The 17,913-nt window shown below is 41.9% G+C and overlaps 1 protein-coding gene and 1 long non-coding RNA gene across 2 annotated transcripts in view; one reads left to right on the top strand and one right to left on the bottom strand.

The window, feature by feature from the left end:
* DYNC1I1 (dynein cytoplasmic 1 intermediate chain 1) overlaps positions 1-17,913 on the top strand; it is a 693,069-nt gene that overhangs the window by 496,947 nt on the left and 178,209 nt on the right. Inside the window, exon 12 of the mRNA XM_029588927.1 lies at positions 9,786-9,899. Coding sequence (XP_029444787.1) covers positions 9,786-9,899 — 114 coding nt within the window. The remainder of the gene's footprint in view (positions 1-9,785; positions 9,900-17,913) is intronic.
* Positions 1-17,913, bottom strand: part of LOC115084277 — a 74,800-nt gene that overhangs the window by 2,884 nt on the left and 54,003 nt on the right. The gene's annotated exons all lie outside the window — the stretch shown is intronic.

Below are 17,913 nucleotides of genomic sequence, written 5' to 3' on the forward strand. Positions count from 1 at the left end.
GAAGTAAACGTAGAGAGAGGAGCAACCGTGATAACAGAGGTAACTTATTTACATTATTTCTTTATATATATATAGAGAGAGAGAGAGAGGGCAATTTTCAAAATCCATTTACCTATGTAGTTAGCTTTTTAAAATGGCTGCCTGTAACATGGCCACCCTGAATGTGGGTAACAATTCATGCAGGGATCAAAAATCTCAGTGGGTACTTTATCCCTAGGCATACATTTTCTCTGTGAAAACTGATGTAAAGTCAGAGGGGTGCTTTAGCTGGATAATATGGCTGTCCCACTGAATACAGATTGCTAAAATTTTCTGAGTAAGTTTACACTTAAAATGAATTGGCTATATACTGAAAATAGCTGGTTAAGTTAAAAAATCAACCCCACCCCAGTCCCCTACCCTCTAAAAAAACTTTTAAAATTGTTAGGGCTTAATACCCGATTTCCCCCCACCCCCATACACACACACACACACACAACCCCTCTGCCAATCCTCACCCCTGTCCTCCTGACCTACCTGGATTCCCACACATATCTCAAGGACGTGCCGAGAGCACATAAGAGTCTAACCGTGCTCCTGGTGGTATCCTACGTTATTCTGACAGAAACACTATGCCATTAATAATGCTGTCAAAGTCAAACCTGACAACCCATGTTAGTAGCATCCATTACTAGCACTGCTCTCAGATCAGCACAGGATGCAGCCGGGCGTGTGCTCAGACTTCACTGAATTCCCAGCTTTGAGGGGGGGGAGGGGGGAGGCAGATGTATTATGAGGGTAGGGGTTGGGGTTGGCAGTGTGTGTGGGGGAGAGTGGAGAGTGTGGATGGTGGATAGGAGGGGGGTCTGAAGCAGCCTATTTTCTTTATGGATTATGGAGGATGGCTAGAGGCTCTGGGTTGCTTTGGGCCAAACTTTTTTAAAATTTATTTTATTTTGGGGGGTTGGGGGTGAATGGGCATCAGACCCAGATATTTATGTAAAGTGTTATGGGAGGTAGGGGTGCTGGAGTAGCGGATCTGCTGGCCTTGAAGGCTTTGTTTTTTGTTTTTTTGGTTTTTTTTTTGCGGTTATCTGGTTACATTCTGAATATAGCCAGCGGGGTTTAAAGTTATCTGGGTGTACTTTAGGTCTGTTCTGAGCACAGCCAGCGCTGAAACGCAGTGCTGCCTAGCTAAGTTAAAGCCCCTTCCCCAGGACCCTGCCCACACTGCCTCCTTTTTATAATGCTAAGCTTTAGCTGGGTAATGACTCGTCTGGTTAAAACTGATCCAGTCAGCAGGGGATATATTTAAAACCACGAGTTTCTCCCAACTTAGCTGGCCAAGCCCCTTTATCTCATACAGAAGAACAGGCCCAGTGATGCCACCGGTGGCCGAAGAAGGGAGAGACTGGCCCTGTGAGAGTAAGTGCTAATGTATGAGGGTGTGTATGTGTGTGTATGAAGGTGTATATGTCTGTGTATGTGTATGAGGGTGTGTATGAGGGTGTGTGGGTGTGTGTATGTGCATATGAAGGTATATATGTGTTTGAGGGTGTGGGGGAGTGTGTATGAGGGTGTGTTAGTGTGCATGTGTATGAAGGGATGTGTGTTTGTGTATGACTGTGTGTGTTATGAGTGTGTGGAGGGTGTGTGTGTGTGTATGAGTGTGGGTACGGGTGCCTGTGGGTGCCTATGTGCAGGGATGGGGGTGAGGATGAGAATGAGAGAGAGGAAGCATGTGTGTGTGTATGCGGGGGTAAGAGGAATTGTGTGATATTATGCGGGTGATGGCAGAAGGGTCAATACCATCAAAAGCAGACCAAGTAAGAGTAACTAAGGTTAAATTTGAGTTAGGAATTGGTAAATGAGAGAATTATTTTGAAATATTCATGACTTTGGCCTTAAAGTAATCAGCTATGTTGTTACAAACTGAATTGTCAATATGCGCAGAAGTATTGATTTTTTGAGTTGTTAAGGATTTTATTATGTTAAAAAGACTCAATGGATTATCATTCACATCTTGAATTTTGTTTGCATAATAATGTTTTTTTGCAGAGTTAACTTGTTTCCTATATTTGTTCTAGCAGGAATAGTAGTAGGATGTTTATGTCATCGTCTTTCATGGCGCTGCAATTCAGTTTTTAGTTTTTGTAATTGTAGAGTGTACCAAGGAGAACTTGGTTTCTTTTGAACATAGCAAAGGGTTTTTGGAGCAATCGCATCTAACGTCTGAGTTAGAGTGGTGTTCCAAGCACTCACAGAGTAACTAATACCGGCAAGTTTGGTTGGTAATATACTTTCAATGCAGAGATGTGGACTGGTCTTCTTCCTCTTAACATAGGTTTACTCATTATAAACAGAGTTTGATTTTTACATAAAATGTTACAAGAAAAGGAGATTAGAAAATGCTCTGACCAAGAAACCAGACTGAAAATTAAGCTTGATAGATGGCATGTGAATAAATTGAGAACTACAAAAAATTAGGTCTAGTGAGTGACCATGTCTATGCGTTGGTTCATGAATCAGCTTCTCCCAGGCTAAGCCAGCCATTGCCTCTAAAAAAGAGGAGACAGGAGGAGGAGGAGGACAGACTCACAAGTTATCCATCTGACTCCAAGTTATCCATTTAAATGTTTAAGTTTTGAATATTTACCCTCCTTGAGTCTCCAGCAAAACTGAGCAAAACCCCTGAAAAATCCCCCAGTGCACTCACTGAAGATCTTGGCTATGCACGGATAAACAAATGTATAAACTAGATAAATACCCCAAACTCAGTCCAGCCAAGGTACTGCAAGAGATCTGAGCAGTTTGCACAGCAGGAGGAAGCAATAGAAAGAAGACCTAAAATGAGGGGCCTCACTTTGAAGTGCCTGAAGTTTTGAACATGTCCATGGTGCCAGGACAGAGGACTCAGGGCGAGGGGGTGCAGCAGGGCAAGCCCCACCAGCCCCACTGCTGCAGTTGACTCTGCCCTCCCCAGTGCCGCATTTTTGCCTCCCCTCATGGATTTTGGCGCTCTAGGCAGCCCTCTAGTTTGCCTTAAGGATATGCCAGTCTTGTAGGCAAAGGCAAATGAGTGAATGGGGCGCATCAAATGATCCTTGGCTACTGGCACCTTTCTCCTTGGCTACTGGCCCATTCTCAGACCTGTACCCAGAATTTGTAAAAACTAAAATATAAATTGAAGGGGGGGGGGGGGGGGGAGAGAGGAGAGAACATTCAGAATACAGCAAAATGAGCAAATATTTTCACCTGCTTCATCAAAAACTTTCTCATGCAGCACTAAGATGAAGAAATTTCACCAAGCTTGACATTTACCAGCAACTTTTCCCACATAGGTATAAAAAGTCAGCTTTTGCCATTTCCACTCTGCTGCACATTTCAAATGTTTGAGTATTCATCTGTCTTCCTTTAAAAAAAAAAAGATATAAAGACTGCGTGTCTGAAAGACACAGATAATTTAGCTATGAGTAAGACGTTTGCCTCATCTGGTAACTTATGTTGGAACTGGTTCAAAACTATAATTTTATAGGAAGAAGTTTATTTGTGTGTTGATGAAATTTTCCCTTGAAGGGTTTTGGTCACTCTGCAGGATATATATAAACCACCACAGCATGTCATTAAGTTCAAAGAGTTGCTCCAGATTAAGTAAATTAGTTTGGAGTTATATCTACTTTTATTTTGTACAATGGTAAATGAAATAATAGTATTGATTTATGTGTGTTTTGTCACACATGGGTGCATGTATCTTTATTAGGACAAGGCAGGAGTGTCTCACCTTGGTTTTCTGTACTCCTCAGTCACCGAAATTGTTGCATAGTACTGTATTATCAATTTTAGATGATAAAGTCCCTCATATTTATCCTCGGTGATTGGGCTAGGAGCCAGAAAGAAAGCGTATCCTACCACAGATTATGACATTATTTCCTTTCACACCCACAGCTCAGAGACATTTTGAACTGTTGGAAAATCTTAGGGCAAACCGTTTTTTGTTTTTTTTTTTGCATGATTTCATTCACAGGGTAAATAAAAGCAAGCTCAGGAGTCCGCCTTTTACAGAATGATACGCCCCTGTCTTGTGCTGTCTGAGGACAATATTTAAAGAATCGAGGGGCAATGAAAAGAGTGCCCTGTTTGAAGAATGCCTGCCTCCATGCAGATGAAAGTGTGTGCGTGGATTCACAGTGTGGGGCAGCATTCCCAGGGGCCGGCTGTAGACAAGGTTGGGAAAGGACATGTGTAGGGTTGATTTTGCAAAATCTGCTTGCTGATAAAATTAGTGCAAAGCCTGTGAGACCAATGTACCCATGGGCAGCTTTCGAAGGGAAAATACTACTCATATGCTTTCTCTTTGAAAGTTAGGCGCAAGGTCTACCTATTGACTTTTGCACCTAGGTGGGGAGTTTGAAAATTGTTCCTCATCTCTACCTTTCACTGTACTTTGTGTTGACCTGTGGTGCTTTTGATCATGACATCCCGTAGCATTAGTTACAGCCTGATCCCATGTGGGGGATGTGCTTGGCAAGCTTCCCCTCCGAGCCTCAGTTAGCCGCAGCTGTGACCTGTGGTAGGACAGATTGGAACATTTTGTGCTTAACCAAGTGGTGTTTGTGGGTGCTGTGTAGAGGAAAAACATCCTGAAGTGATAAAACTGCTCCCGTGGAGCTGGCTGAGTCACAAAATCTCCTAATCATAAATGGAGCCACCTCAACATTTCACAGAAAACAATCCTAGAGCTGCATGAGCTTACTTTGTGGTGCCACAGGAAGACAGGCCACATGCCATGCTCACACAAATCTAGGATTATTAATTTTGCTTTTTAACTCTTTTTTTTTACGGTTGCATTGGCCTTCCTGCATTTCATTCCTCTCCCACCTCTGCAGCATCTCCACTTCTTTCCCCCAACTGATCCTCATCTTAGCCTCCAGCCTATACCTTTCTCATCCCTTAGCCTCTTCCCACTTCTCCTGAGCCAATCTTCCTTCCATCCCTCTCCTCCAGTTAATCCTATTTCCATCCTCCCCTCTCATCTTTTAACTATCCCCTTTTATCTCCCAGACCTTTCTTACCCCCCCCCCCCCCCCAGCTGACCCTTCTGCTTCCTTCAGCTTTTTCCACCCTCCCCTGCGGTGACTGTTCAGGCTGGCAGGAAGAGAAGGAAAGTAGTGGTGCATCAGCAATGATGGATTCGGATTTTGCCGCCCCTAGGCACTGTTGCTGCTGTCTTCCCCCTCCTGGACAGAGTAGAAGGTCTAAGGCATAACCTTCTTTACTCTTCTTGCTCCTGTCTCACCTCCTCCCCTCAAGTCTCTGAATGACAGGAGGGGAGGGGCTGAATTCAGGAGCCCTGTGCCTTTGCTTTGCTCCCCACTGTGTGCTTTGATGTCTCCCCTCTCCTTCTGCTCCCTGCACAGGACAGGAGGGGAGGGGAGGGGATGGAATAGAGTAAGGCAATTTATCTTTGCTCTGTCCCTTCCAGCCTCACCCCTCCCCTCCTGTGCTCTGCACTGGGAGGGGAGGGACTGGAGCAGGAAGCAGAAAGCTGTTCTCTGCTGAGTGAGATTAAGCCCAGCTGGTAGGTAGCAAATCTTCAGCTGACTTGCTGCCTCCCACCCCCAGATTTTTGCCATCCTAGGCCCAGGCCTAGTATGCCAATTTGCAAATCTAGGCCTGGGTATCAGGCCACATACTTCTCTTTTGACAACTGACAGTTCGAATTATGTGCCCTGGGTAGGCAAGAGAGAAGAAAGTGAAAGAGGTATTAGTGGGTTCCTCTAGTGGCAGTCCTTGGCTTTCTGGCATGAGTTCTGTTGGGATGCTCTGGAGGTGGACATCCACCCTGCCACTTATGTTATCACTTTGTGGTCCTGCACCACTAGTCCCTACCTGTGACGTCAAGTGTTGCAGATGCACAGACAGACCAACTGAAAATATTAGCTCATTTTAGTTTCATAAAATATGCCCAAAATTGTAAAGGTTTTTCTTCAAATTGATGAAAACACCATATGTTTTGGATCAAGCCTCCATCAGAAAACAAGATTTATAAACATATATACAGGCACTGTGATAATATTCAATATGCAGATTCAGGTGTTCCTATGCTTCTCACTATCTATCCTCCCATACTACCTACCTACCTCAGGGGTGCACAAGTGGGAGATGTGAACCATCCTATGGGGTGGAGAGGTGCAAACAGGAGTGGTCCACACAGGTAAGAAGTTCAGAAGCAGTGAGGAGTCAGCACTAGCAGTGAGGAGTTGGCATTAGCCCACAAGAGCTGGAAGATTAGAAGCAGCCCAGAAGATGAGCGTGCTGCAGGAAAATGAGAGGAGAGGGAAAGAGAGAGAGGCTGATGGGAGTTGGGGAAAGGGAGACAGAGAAAGAGAAAGAGAGAAAGTAAGGGGGATGCATAGGTAGGTGAGAGGAGAGAGTTTTTGGGGGCTGGCAGGAAACAGAGAGACCAAAGAGGTTTGATGGGAGAGAGAGAGTAGTGAGGGTGGGAGAGAGAGAGAGACCGATGAGGAATGATGGGAGGAGGGGGAGGGAGAAACTGGTGGAGGTGGGTGAGAGGGAAAGGGAGATAGAAAATAGTGAGAGGAAGAGAGATTGATGGGCTCAAGGGGGGGGGGAGAGAGGCTGGTGGGAGGAAGAGAGATTGATGGGCTCAAGGGGGGGGGGGGAGAGGCTGGTGGGAGGAAGAGAGATTGATGGGTCGGGGGAGAGAGAGAGAGAGAGACTTAAGATGGTTGGGGGAGACAATAAATATCCAATTTCAGCTAGTAAGAAAATGGGATTGGGAGGCTGGAAATGATATTTCTATTTTGAATTGGAAAACAAATTTTAAAATAGTTCTGGGTGCATTAAGCTGTTACCAGTTTGGGGGGGGATTAGTGATAACAGTGGTAACAAAGCCAAAATAAACAAACCATACAAATAAAAACAATTAATTCTTGGAGACCAGAAATCACCCAAACAAACTCTGGGGCAATATTCAGCAGTAGGGGATCCAGCTATGTTCGACAGATAAACTTACTTGGCTAACTTATATGGGATAGAAGTGTACATGGCAAAATATTTCATTTCATTTGATTTTTGTTTCATTTTTTGTTTAATTTTGTTTTATTTAGTTTTATTAGAATACTTTTTGTTTTAAAATTTGTATAATTTTTAGTGCAAACTAATTCAAATTAATGCAAACTAAGGGCATCATTTACTAAGCATTTTTCCCATACACACAGAATGGGAGAAAACCTTTAGTAAATGACCCCCTAACTCAGAATAGTGTGCACTAAATTGAAACAGTGCATACTAATTTAAACAATCTGCAGTATTTGAATTAATATGCACTATTTAAGTGTACACTATTTGAATTAGTGTGCATTAAAAACAACAAAAAAGAAAAAATGCAACATTTTATTGTGCTTTTTTTGTAGTTTTTTTTCTAAATAATGTAAACTGATGTAGACAAGTTTGTTGATGTTGTCTATATCATTTCAAATGAAAGCTCATCTTAATATGGCACAGGTATGTCGCTGAATATACCTGGCTATCTGAAAGTTAGCCAAATTAGTTTATCCAGCTAATTTTAGGATTGCTTTGAAGAATCTCTTAAGTTAACCCCGGAATATCCTGGACCACCCATGTCTTCTCTGTTTAAGTAGTTAGCCAAATAACTGCTTAGCCTTATAAGTTAGAGCTGATGAAACTAGCAGGATTTTGAAAAACCATGATCTATCTGGCTAAGTCTGTAACCTTTTCAAACATAACCATTTGATTATGGACCTACTAATATATTATTACAATTATTAAATAATGTCAATCAGATTAAAATGGATATGTATACAGAAATGTAGATATTTGCATGTACTTTGGATCTCAGAGACTGTTTGTAAACAGATTTAAGGTTCTGCTTGATTATCTGTGCAAGAGTAACACAATAAGACTTGCTGGCAGTTTGGCCAAAACTGCTTCTTGTAGATCGGATAAGCGGGGAGGTCAGATAAGTCTGCACTCAAAACTAGCTTCATGATGATGGTGATGATGACAGCTCCGAAGTTCCTTTGTCTTATCTCATTCCTTATAAATTATTGGCAGCATGTGCCTGACAGTCATAGATGATTTTATCCCTGTCAATCATGGGTCACTCTAACTTTCCACCCAGAATGTGTTGTGGTTTGTGAGATGTGTCTCCCATTGATTTGATAAAACAGAAGAATTTTGGTCCGACAAATAGAAGTGGCATTCATATCTCAGCTTCGTACCACATTATCTTTCCGGCCCCTGAAGCAGGCAGACATTGCCGAAACACTGGCAGCATGGGGTGGCTTCACAGTGTCTTGATGCAACTAATTGAAGTTCAGCGGACCGTTCACCCTTACACGGCAAGCTAAGTCTGTATGACTTTTCTTTAAAAAGATGAAAAGGCCTGGGTTTAATAAGGAGAGTTTTACAAAAATGACTTTGTTTAAGTGATGTATCCATAATTGGAATGAAAACAATAGAGCACTTTCTCACTCTTTTCACATTTATAAATCTAAAGAAAAAATGGTGTTGATTTGCACAGAGGTACTTCCTGTTGCGCCGGAGGTGGACCCTTGGACTGAGGTGGGCTTGATGCTACCCGTAGGAGGGATCCTACGGGTCCCCACCGTCGGCAGGCAGAGTGGGCTGATGGATGGAGGCCGGCTGGCACTTCAACAATACCAGCCATCGTTCCCCGCAAGTTAAGCCTTTGGGTACCGGGCCCAGCTGGGCTTAGGTGGGCCTCTGTATGTCGTTGTCGATGTAAGGTTAGAGAGGTCAGCCCAGAGGCAGCAACAGCAGAGCTGGGAAGTCTGTACTGGATGAGGCGGAGTCCCGGGCACCAATACAACTTAAGTCAGACAGTGGGTGCCCGAGCAAGAACAGGCCGAAGCTTGAATAGGCCAAGTCCAGGACGGAGACTGAAGAGGCGTCGTAGAGCAAGCTGGAGTCAGGGCCGGGGGCAATCAAGGAGCGGTGTCAAGGCAAGACTGAGGTCTGAGCAAGGAGAAGACCAATAGCGTAGTCAAGCAAAGCAGAGGTCTGGGCGTGGAGAAGATCAGTAGCGTAGTCAGGCGAAGCAGAGGTCAGGGCTTGGGGAAGATCAATAGCGAGGTTAGGCAAAGCAGAGGTCAGGGCTTGAAGAAGATCAGTAACGTAGTCAGGAAAAGCAGAGGTCAGGGTTTGGAGAAGATCAGTAGCGTGGTCAGGCAAAGCAGAGGTACAAACCCAAAAAACTAATTTTCCTCGTGGTTCGGGGAAAATCAGTTTCGGGGTTCGGGGCCCCCGACCCATGACGAATTAGGCAATTTCGTTGAAATTGCCTAATTCTTGATAAACGAATGCACATCTCTAGTTTTCAGGATACTCACAATGACCGAATCTGCCTACCCCTATTGTAGTCCATCTTGGTTCACAGCATCTGTCTCATCTTCAGCCTGTGAAACTGTACCTGGAACATTGTTGCTTGCAATATATAATATACCAGAAATTAATCTGACCACCAGAAACCTTGGTTGCAACGTTGGAACCAAAACACATTTTGGATTAAATTTCAAGTGAGGAGGCCCTAACCAATTGCATGGATGGAAGAGGGGACACAGTTCCGAAAAGTTTTCTCACCCCTGATCTACCTTACTCCTAAACTGTACACAAGCTTTGAACCCATGCTTCTAACTGTGAAACAGTAGTAAGTTAATAAAACAGAAACTATAGTTTAGCCAGATATAAACCTGAAATGATTTTAATGTTCTAACCATCCATCATTGTTAATCTGCTTTCAGCATCCAGTGTATTGTGTAAATGTTGTTGGGACACAGAATGCTCATAATCTTATCACTGTCTCCACGGATGGCAAGATGTGCTCCTGGAGTCTAGATATGCTCTCATCGCCACAGGTGAGTTGCCATCTTACATAGAGTAGAAACTGTGCTTCCTATGGCAGATACCGGTTAGGGATGTGCAAGTCAAAGGTTTTTCTTTGGTGAGGATTTTCATTTGTTTTCATTTAATTATTTTTTCATTTATTTTCTTTTGTTAATGCTTGGAATTTTGTGTACACAGTTCGTAGATGCGTATACAAAAAGTATTTTATGCATGCACATTGGAAGCTGTAACCGCAAACTGGGAAGTTTGCATACAACTACTGATGCAAAAATGACTTTTATTGCACACAAATATGAACTGTACGTGGAAACTTCCAAAACAAATGTAAACAAAAATGTTTGTTCTTTTCAGGGGCACTGCTGATTCGGTAGATTGTATTTTCCTTCTAAATCACACATTCGTGTCAAATTAATGATCATCCCTACTACTAAATACCTGTGGAGTGTCGCACAAAGAAAGCTGAGCACCTAGGAGCCTCAGTTGTAGGCATCTAAAGTTAGGAAATTTTCAGCTGAAATTTGGTGCCTAAGATTTGGGCTCAAAATGTTCCTAAATATATGCACTTAAAACAGAGGCCTGCCATTTATTTACCCACATTTACATCCATGTTTGGTGCCTTGTGCTGAAAATGAACCCTGGGCATTTAATTTTCCCTAGCCCTGCCCACATTTTACAAACCAAAATGTAAGTGCTCAGGGAAAGACTTTCATTTAAGTAGATATAAGTATCTAACTCTTTAAAGGCCCCATGTAATAATAAAACATGAGTAAAAAATAGAGGTTAATTTTTAGCTCACATTTTTTTTATTCACATAACAACAATTAAGTTAATTCTTGATGAAGTAAGCTAATGGTATGCTAATGCACTGAGAGTTTTAAAAATGTGCACTAACCTGAAAATGTGAGCGTAACTTTAAAATGAGTGCGTATGCGTGTGTGCAAGCCCACATATGCTGGAATTTGAAATCGTCTTTGCAAGTGTGCGCGAATAACAGAAAATACACCTAGTGCACGAATGTGTGCATCTAAGTTTAAGCTGTTACATGGGAAACGTTAGGATTTGTCGGCTTATACATGCATAAGTGAGCACATTTTAAAATATGCGCGCATGAATGAAATAACCAGTTTGAGCACTTAGTCCACCTATTTGCCCAGTCTATCTCTGATTCTTCAGCCTGCATACCCTTCAGTTCACATAGACTCCTCACCCAGTCAGTTTTTGGCTATAACGCGTTTTATTCTGATTTGTACCTGAACAAGAGCAGAAGTAAATGTGCACCGGTAACAGTGTGCTGTGCACTGCTTTTGCAGGTTTTAAATTGGGATTTACCTGTATTAATGTTGGACCCGCCTCGGAACACCCCTGACGCTGTTCCAAATCTGCCCCCTTTTTTTGGTGTGTTCTGTTGCGCATGCATGCACATATACGTGTAACCCCACCACGGTGTGCATGTCCTGCATGGGTGGGGCAATAAACTTATTGGTAAGTTCTTTGGGGCAGGAACCCTGATTAGCTCTTCTCATTCATTCTCAGGGAATGAATCTTTTTGATGGGGGGGGGGGTGTCCTTTCAGTGCCCAGTGCTGAGATGACTGACATCCTTCTATGTATCCCTTGGAAAGGGATAATCTCTATTCATTCTGTCTTGAGTGCCCAAATAAACAAGCTGGAGCCAAAATTAAAGTCTTTACTGTATACACCGGTTAAATAATGGCACAATAAACATGCTTCCAGCACCACAGTCTTCCTGGTTCTTTTTACAATCCTGTGCCCTCTATCTGTGCAGGAGTATTTTAAGTAGGCAAGGGATCTATCCACCCTCCTGGATTAAGAAAATGGTGGTCCCAGTGGGCAGGGCAGTCCTTAGATAGTTTGGAAAACCCATTTCAAGATGGCCAAAAATCCTATCTTTGCACAGAGCGCAAATTCTCTTTCTCCCCAGGGCATGAAGACTCTAGATGGATGTCTTCCAAATTGGAAATAGGTTCTTACTCACAATTAGCAGTTCGTTTCCATTTAACTTGATGGAGATCCCTAATGCGAGGGATCCTGGATGGAACTGCAGCTTCACAGGTCTGTGCATGGGCAGGAAAAGGGGCAGAAAACTTTTTTTTTATGAGTTTTTATTCTGCTTATAGCAATAAAATCATGCTAAGCGAGTTATAATAAAGATAAAATCATAACAATCACAAGATAAAATACAGTCACATACAGCATTAACATAGACAATGAAACTATCCTGACTGCTCTCAACAGCACTAGCACTCAAAAGCTTGTGGAAATAAATGTGCCTTTAATTATTTCCTAACGTTCTTAATATCATTAATTGCATGTAGAGTTGCGGGCAAAGAATTCCACAATCCAGGCCCTATCACAGAAAAGGATCTAGCTCGCGTTTCCTGCAATCCTGCTGTCTTGGCTATAGCAATTACTAATAGGTTTTTATCCACTGATTGCAATGTACAGCTAGGAATAAAAGCTTTCAATAGATCGGCTAAATAGGAAGGACCATCCAACTTTAAAACCTTATATATATCAAGAGTAAAACCTTAAACACAATCCACTGTTTAACAGGAAGCCAGTGAAGCTTCCACAATAGGGGAGTAACATGATCCCATCAATGCAAACCCCCCCCCCCCCCAATCACAGGCCTAGCTGCAGAATTCTGTAAAACCTGCACTGCTTTTAAAGAAACAGTAGGAAGTCCAACCAAAAGAGCACTGCAGTAATCAGCTATAGGCAGCAGGAAAGCCTGGACCACAGTCCAAAAGTCATTTGTGTCTAAAATATACTTTAAATGCCTTAGCAATTTAAGTTTAAAATAACCAGATTTTAGAACCTGACAAGCATGATCCTTAAAAGTGAGTCTGCTATCAAAAATGAAACCCAAATTATGAACTTCTTTAAATTGCACTGTGGTTCCCATGATAGGAGGCAAATTGATATTATTTTTAACCAACCAATCAAAATCATGTAAGAAGCAAATTGCTTCAGTCTTCTGTAAATTCAAAGTAAGATGATTTTCTCTCATCCAATCATTAATCAATTTAATACTCTCAGAAATATGTGGTGAAACTGCACTACTATTCCCATTCAATGGGAAAAATAGCTGAAGATCATCAGCATACCTTCTGAATTTAATACCATGCAGCTCCAACAGGAAACACAATGGCCTTAGGTAAACATTAAATAAGAACGCTGGAAGCACAGATCCTAGGGGAACCCCATAAGAGACGTTAAATCAATCTGATTGACCCCCAGCAAAACAAAGCTTTGGTTTCCTTGAATCTAAATATGAACAAAACCAGGAAAAAACAACCCCTCCTATAACCATTGTTTTTAGTTTCTACAACAACATTGTGTGAGAAGCCATGTCAAATGCTGAGGATACATTTAAAGAAAAAAAAACAACCCCGCAATTACTGCTTCACCCTTATCTAATTCCAGAAGCAGACAATCTACAACCAAACGGAGAAATGTCTCCATACTATGCTTCTGCCTAAACCCACTTTCTCCCAGATTCTTCAAAAAATTTCTTCTGGTCCCCAAAAAGGAAATAACCCCAGAGTTAGCACCTCGAGGGCAGGTCTTCCCTATCCCTGGGCGTCCCAAACAAAGGTTCTCCATTCCCTGAATGCAGGAAAAGGCCCAAGTTTCCAGCAAGGCTCCTACCATGTAAAAGTCCAAAAGTCAAAATAGTCCCAGGTCAACCACTCTGCACCTTGGAAGAAGAGAACAGCAGTGGAGCCCTCGACATATCAAATTGGGAGGGGAAGGAGACAGGATTGTCCCCTATCTCCGCTATTATTTTTATTGTTTTTGGAGCCCTTATTGCGTACTATTCAGGAGTCATAAGAACATAAGAACATAAGAAAATGCCATACTGGGTCAGACGAAGGGTCCATCAAGCCCAGCATCCTGTTTCCAACAGTGGCCAATCCAGGCCATAAGAACCTGGCAAGCACCCAAAAACTAAGTCTATTCCATGTTACCATTGCTAATGGCAGTGGCTATTCTCTAATTGAACTTAATAGCAGATAATGGACTTCTCCTCCAAGAACTTATCCAATCCTTTTTTAAACACAGCTATACTAACTGCACTAACCACATCCTCTGGCAACACATTCCAGAGTTTAATTGTGCGTTGAGTAAAAAAGAACTTTCTCCGATTAGTTTTAAATGTGCCCCATGCTAACTTCATGGAGTGCCCCCTAGTCTTTCTACTATCCGAAAGAGTAAATACCGATTCACATCTACCCATTCTAGACCTCTCATGATTTTAAACACCTCTATCATATCCCCCCTCAGTTGTCTCTTCTCCAAGCTGAAAAGTCCTAACCTCTTTAGTCTTTCCTCATAGGGGAGCTGTTCCATTCCCCTTATCATTTTGGTAGCCCCTCTCTGTACCTTGTCTATCACAATTATATCTTTTTTGAGATGCAGCGACCAGAATTGTACACAGTATTCAAGGTGTGGTCTCACCACGGAGCGATACAGAGGCATTATGACATTTTCCGTTTTATTCACCATTCCCTTTCTAATAATTCCCAACATTCTGTTTGCTTTTTTGACTGCCGCACCACACTGTACCGACAATTTCAATGTGTTATCCACTATGACACCTAGATCTCTTTCTTGGGTTGTAGCACCTAATATGGAACCCAACATTGTGTAATTATAGCATGGGTTATTTTTCCCTATATGCATTACCTTGCACTTATCCACATTAAATTTCATCTGCCATTTGGATGCCCAATTTTCCAGTCTCACAAGGTCTTCCTGTAATTTATCACAATCTGCTTGTGATTTAACTACTCTGAACAATTTTGTGTCATCTGCAAATTTGATTATCTCACTCGTCGTATTTCTTTCCAGATCATTTATAAATATATTGAAAAGTAAGGGTCCCAATACAGATCCCTGAGGCACTCCACTGTCCACTCCCTTCCACTGAGAAAATTGCCCATTTAATCCTACTCTCTGTTTCCTGTCTTTTAGCCAGTTTGCAATCCATGAAAGGACATCGCCACCTATCCCATGTCTTTTTACTTTTCCTAGAAGCCTCTCATGAGGAACTTTGTCAAACGCCTTCTGAAAATCCAAGTATACTATATCTACCGGTTCACCTTTATCCATATGTTTATTAACTCCTTCAAAAAAGTGAAGCAGATTTGTGAGGCAAGACTTGCCCTGGGTAAAGCCGTGCTGACTTTGTTCCATTAAACCATGTCTTTCTATATGTTCTGTGATTTTGATGTTTAGAACACTTTCCACTATTTTTCCTGGCACTGAAGTCAGGCTAACCGGTCTGTAGTTTCCTGGATCGCCCCTGGAGCCCTTTTTAAATATTGGGGTTACATTTGCTATCCTCTAGTCTTCAGGTACAATGGATGATTTTAATGATAAGTTACAAATTTTTACTAATAGGGCCTGAAATTTAATTTTTTAGTTCCTTCAGAACTCTGGGGTGTATACCATCCGGTCCAGGTGATTTACTACTCTTCAGTTTGTCAATCAGGCCTACCACATCTTCTAGGTTCACCGTGATTTGATTCGGTCCATCTGAATCATTACCCATGAAAACCTTCTCCATTATGGGTACCTCTCCAACATCCTCTTCAGTAAACACCGAAGCAAAGAAATCATTTAATCTTTCCACGATGGCCTTATCTTCTCTAAGTGCCCCTTTAACCCCTCGATCATCTAACGGTCCAACTGACTCCCTCACAGGCTTTCTGCTTCGGATATATTTTAAAAAGTTTTTACTGTGAGTTTTTGTCTCTACAGCCAACTTCTTTTCAAATTCTCTCTTAGCCTGTCTTATCAATGTCTTACATTTAACTTGCCAATGTTTATGCTTTATCCTATTTTCTTCTGTTGGATCCTTCTTCCAATTTTTGAATGAAGATCTTTTGGCTAAAATAGCTTCTTTCACCTTCCCTTTTAACCATGCCGGTAATCGTTTTGCCTTCTTTCCACCTTTCTTAATGTGTGGAATACATCTGGACTGTGCTTCTAGAATGGTATTTTTTAACAATGACCACTCCTCTTGGACATTTTTTACTTTTGTAGCTGCTCCTTTCAGTTTTTTTCTAACAATTTTTCTCATTTTATCAAAGTTTCCCTTTTGAAAGTTTAGCATGAGAGCCTTGGATTTGCACACTGTTTCTTTTCCAGTCATTAAATCAAATTTGATCATATTATGATCACTATTGTCAAGCGGCCCCACCACCGTTACCTCTCTCACCAAGTCCTGTGCCCCACTGAGAATTAGATCTAAAATTGCTCCCTCTCTCGTCGGTTCCTGAACCAATTACTCCATAAAGCTATCATTTATTCCATCCAGGAACGTTATCTCTCTAGCCTGACCCGATGATACATTTACCCAGTCTATATTGGGGTAATTGAAGTCTCCCATTATTACTGCACTACCAATTTGGTTAGCTTCCCTAATTTCTCTTAGCATTTCACTGTCCATCTCACCATCTTGACCAGGTGGACAGTAGTATACCCCTATCACTATAGTCTTCCCCGACACACAAGGGATTTCTACCCATAAAGATTCAGTTTTGTATTTAGTTTCATGCAGGATGTTTATCCTGTTGGACTCTATGCCATCCCGGACATAAAGTGCCTCACCTCCTCCCGAGTGCTCCTCTCTGTCATTGCGATATAATTTGTACCCCAGTATAGCACTGTCCCATTGGTTATCCTCTTTCCACCATGCCTCTGAGATGCCAAAAAATATACATGGGTTACAGTTGGGGAAATATCATTTTAAATATGCAGCTTTTGCTGATGATATTCTGGTATTTCTCACAAAGCTGATATCCTCCTTGAATGCAGTATTGTAATTATTTGTGAAATATGGGGTGTTCTTGGGTTTCAAATTGAATATAGATAAATCAGAAGCCCTTGCCTTCCCAACTTCTTTTAAAGATCAGTGGGGTAATGAGTTTCCTCTAAATTCAGTGGACAGTGCCTTTCAATATTTAAGCTTGGAACTATCCACTAATCTAGATGAGCTTTATGATTTCAACCTTGTTCGGTTTATGGAACATACCAAGGAAAGGTTACATACTTCGCGACGCCTACTTCTATCACTACTGATGAGAATACTGAAACAGGATTTGAAGCGGTTGGATTCAATGATTATAAAATTTATTTGGCAGGAAATGAAACCTCGCATTTCTTTGGAATGTTTAAAACATGAATGCGGCCATGGGAGGTTGGCACTTCCAGACTCGGAGGAATATAACTTAGCTAGCCTGCTCCATATTTTATGTGACTGGATTGATGACAAATCCAATTGTATAAATTTGAAGGGGGATAAATTGCTAGTTGCACCATTAGATTTAAAGCATGTTTTACATGCTGCTTCCACTGAGTTGCTGAGAGGTTTGTCCAGATGTACATTAGTTATGCTCATGAGGTGGGCCTGGAAAAAGCTAGCAAAGGTATATCAGAGTTCCCCCCATTGCTCACAATTGCTGTCCATACAGGGAAACTTAGACTTTGTTTCAAGTAGTCACTCCAAGGACTTTAAACGATGGGAGGAATGTGGAATTAGTCAGTTGCAACATGTGCCCATTGAAGAGGGTAAAATGTTCCCTTTTGCTACTTTGAAGGATAAATATGGGCATGTGGGACACTAGTATTTTTTTTGCAACTAAAACTTTATATTGCCTCTTTGCCGAAGTAGGAATTGAAGTTTTCATTCTTGGAAGATTGGGAGGAGCTTTTTTGCCCTGAGTTTCGTAAAAGGCCATTATCCAAGCTGCAGAAATTTTTGCACAAACAGAAACCTGGTGTGGGCTTCGCTACAACAGTAAATTGCTGGTCACATAAGAGTGTCTTTGAGATTACGGAGCAGATGGTAAAATTTGTTTTCACCCGCTGAAGGATCTCTCTGGCAACATATATCTTCGTGAACTTCAACATAAGTTCTTATGCCGACCATATATCTCTCAGGCCTAGGCATATAGGGCTGGTATAGCTGATACAGAGTTGTGTGTGCGATGTCATT

The sequence above is a fragment of the Rhinatrema bivittatum genome, chromosome 2 (assembly GCF_901001135.1).
Source record: "Rhinatrema bivittatum chromosome 2, aRhiBiv1.1, whole genome shotgun sequence".
Taxonomy (NCBI): domain Eukaryota; kingdom Metazoa; phylum Chordata; class Amphibia; order Gymnophiona; family Rhinatrematidae; genus Rhinatrema; species Rhinatrema bivittatum.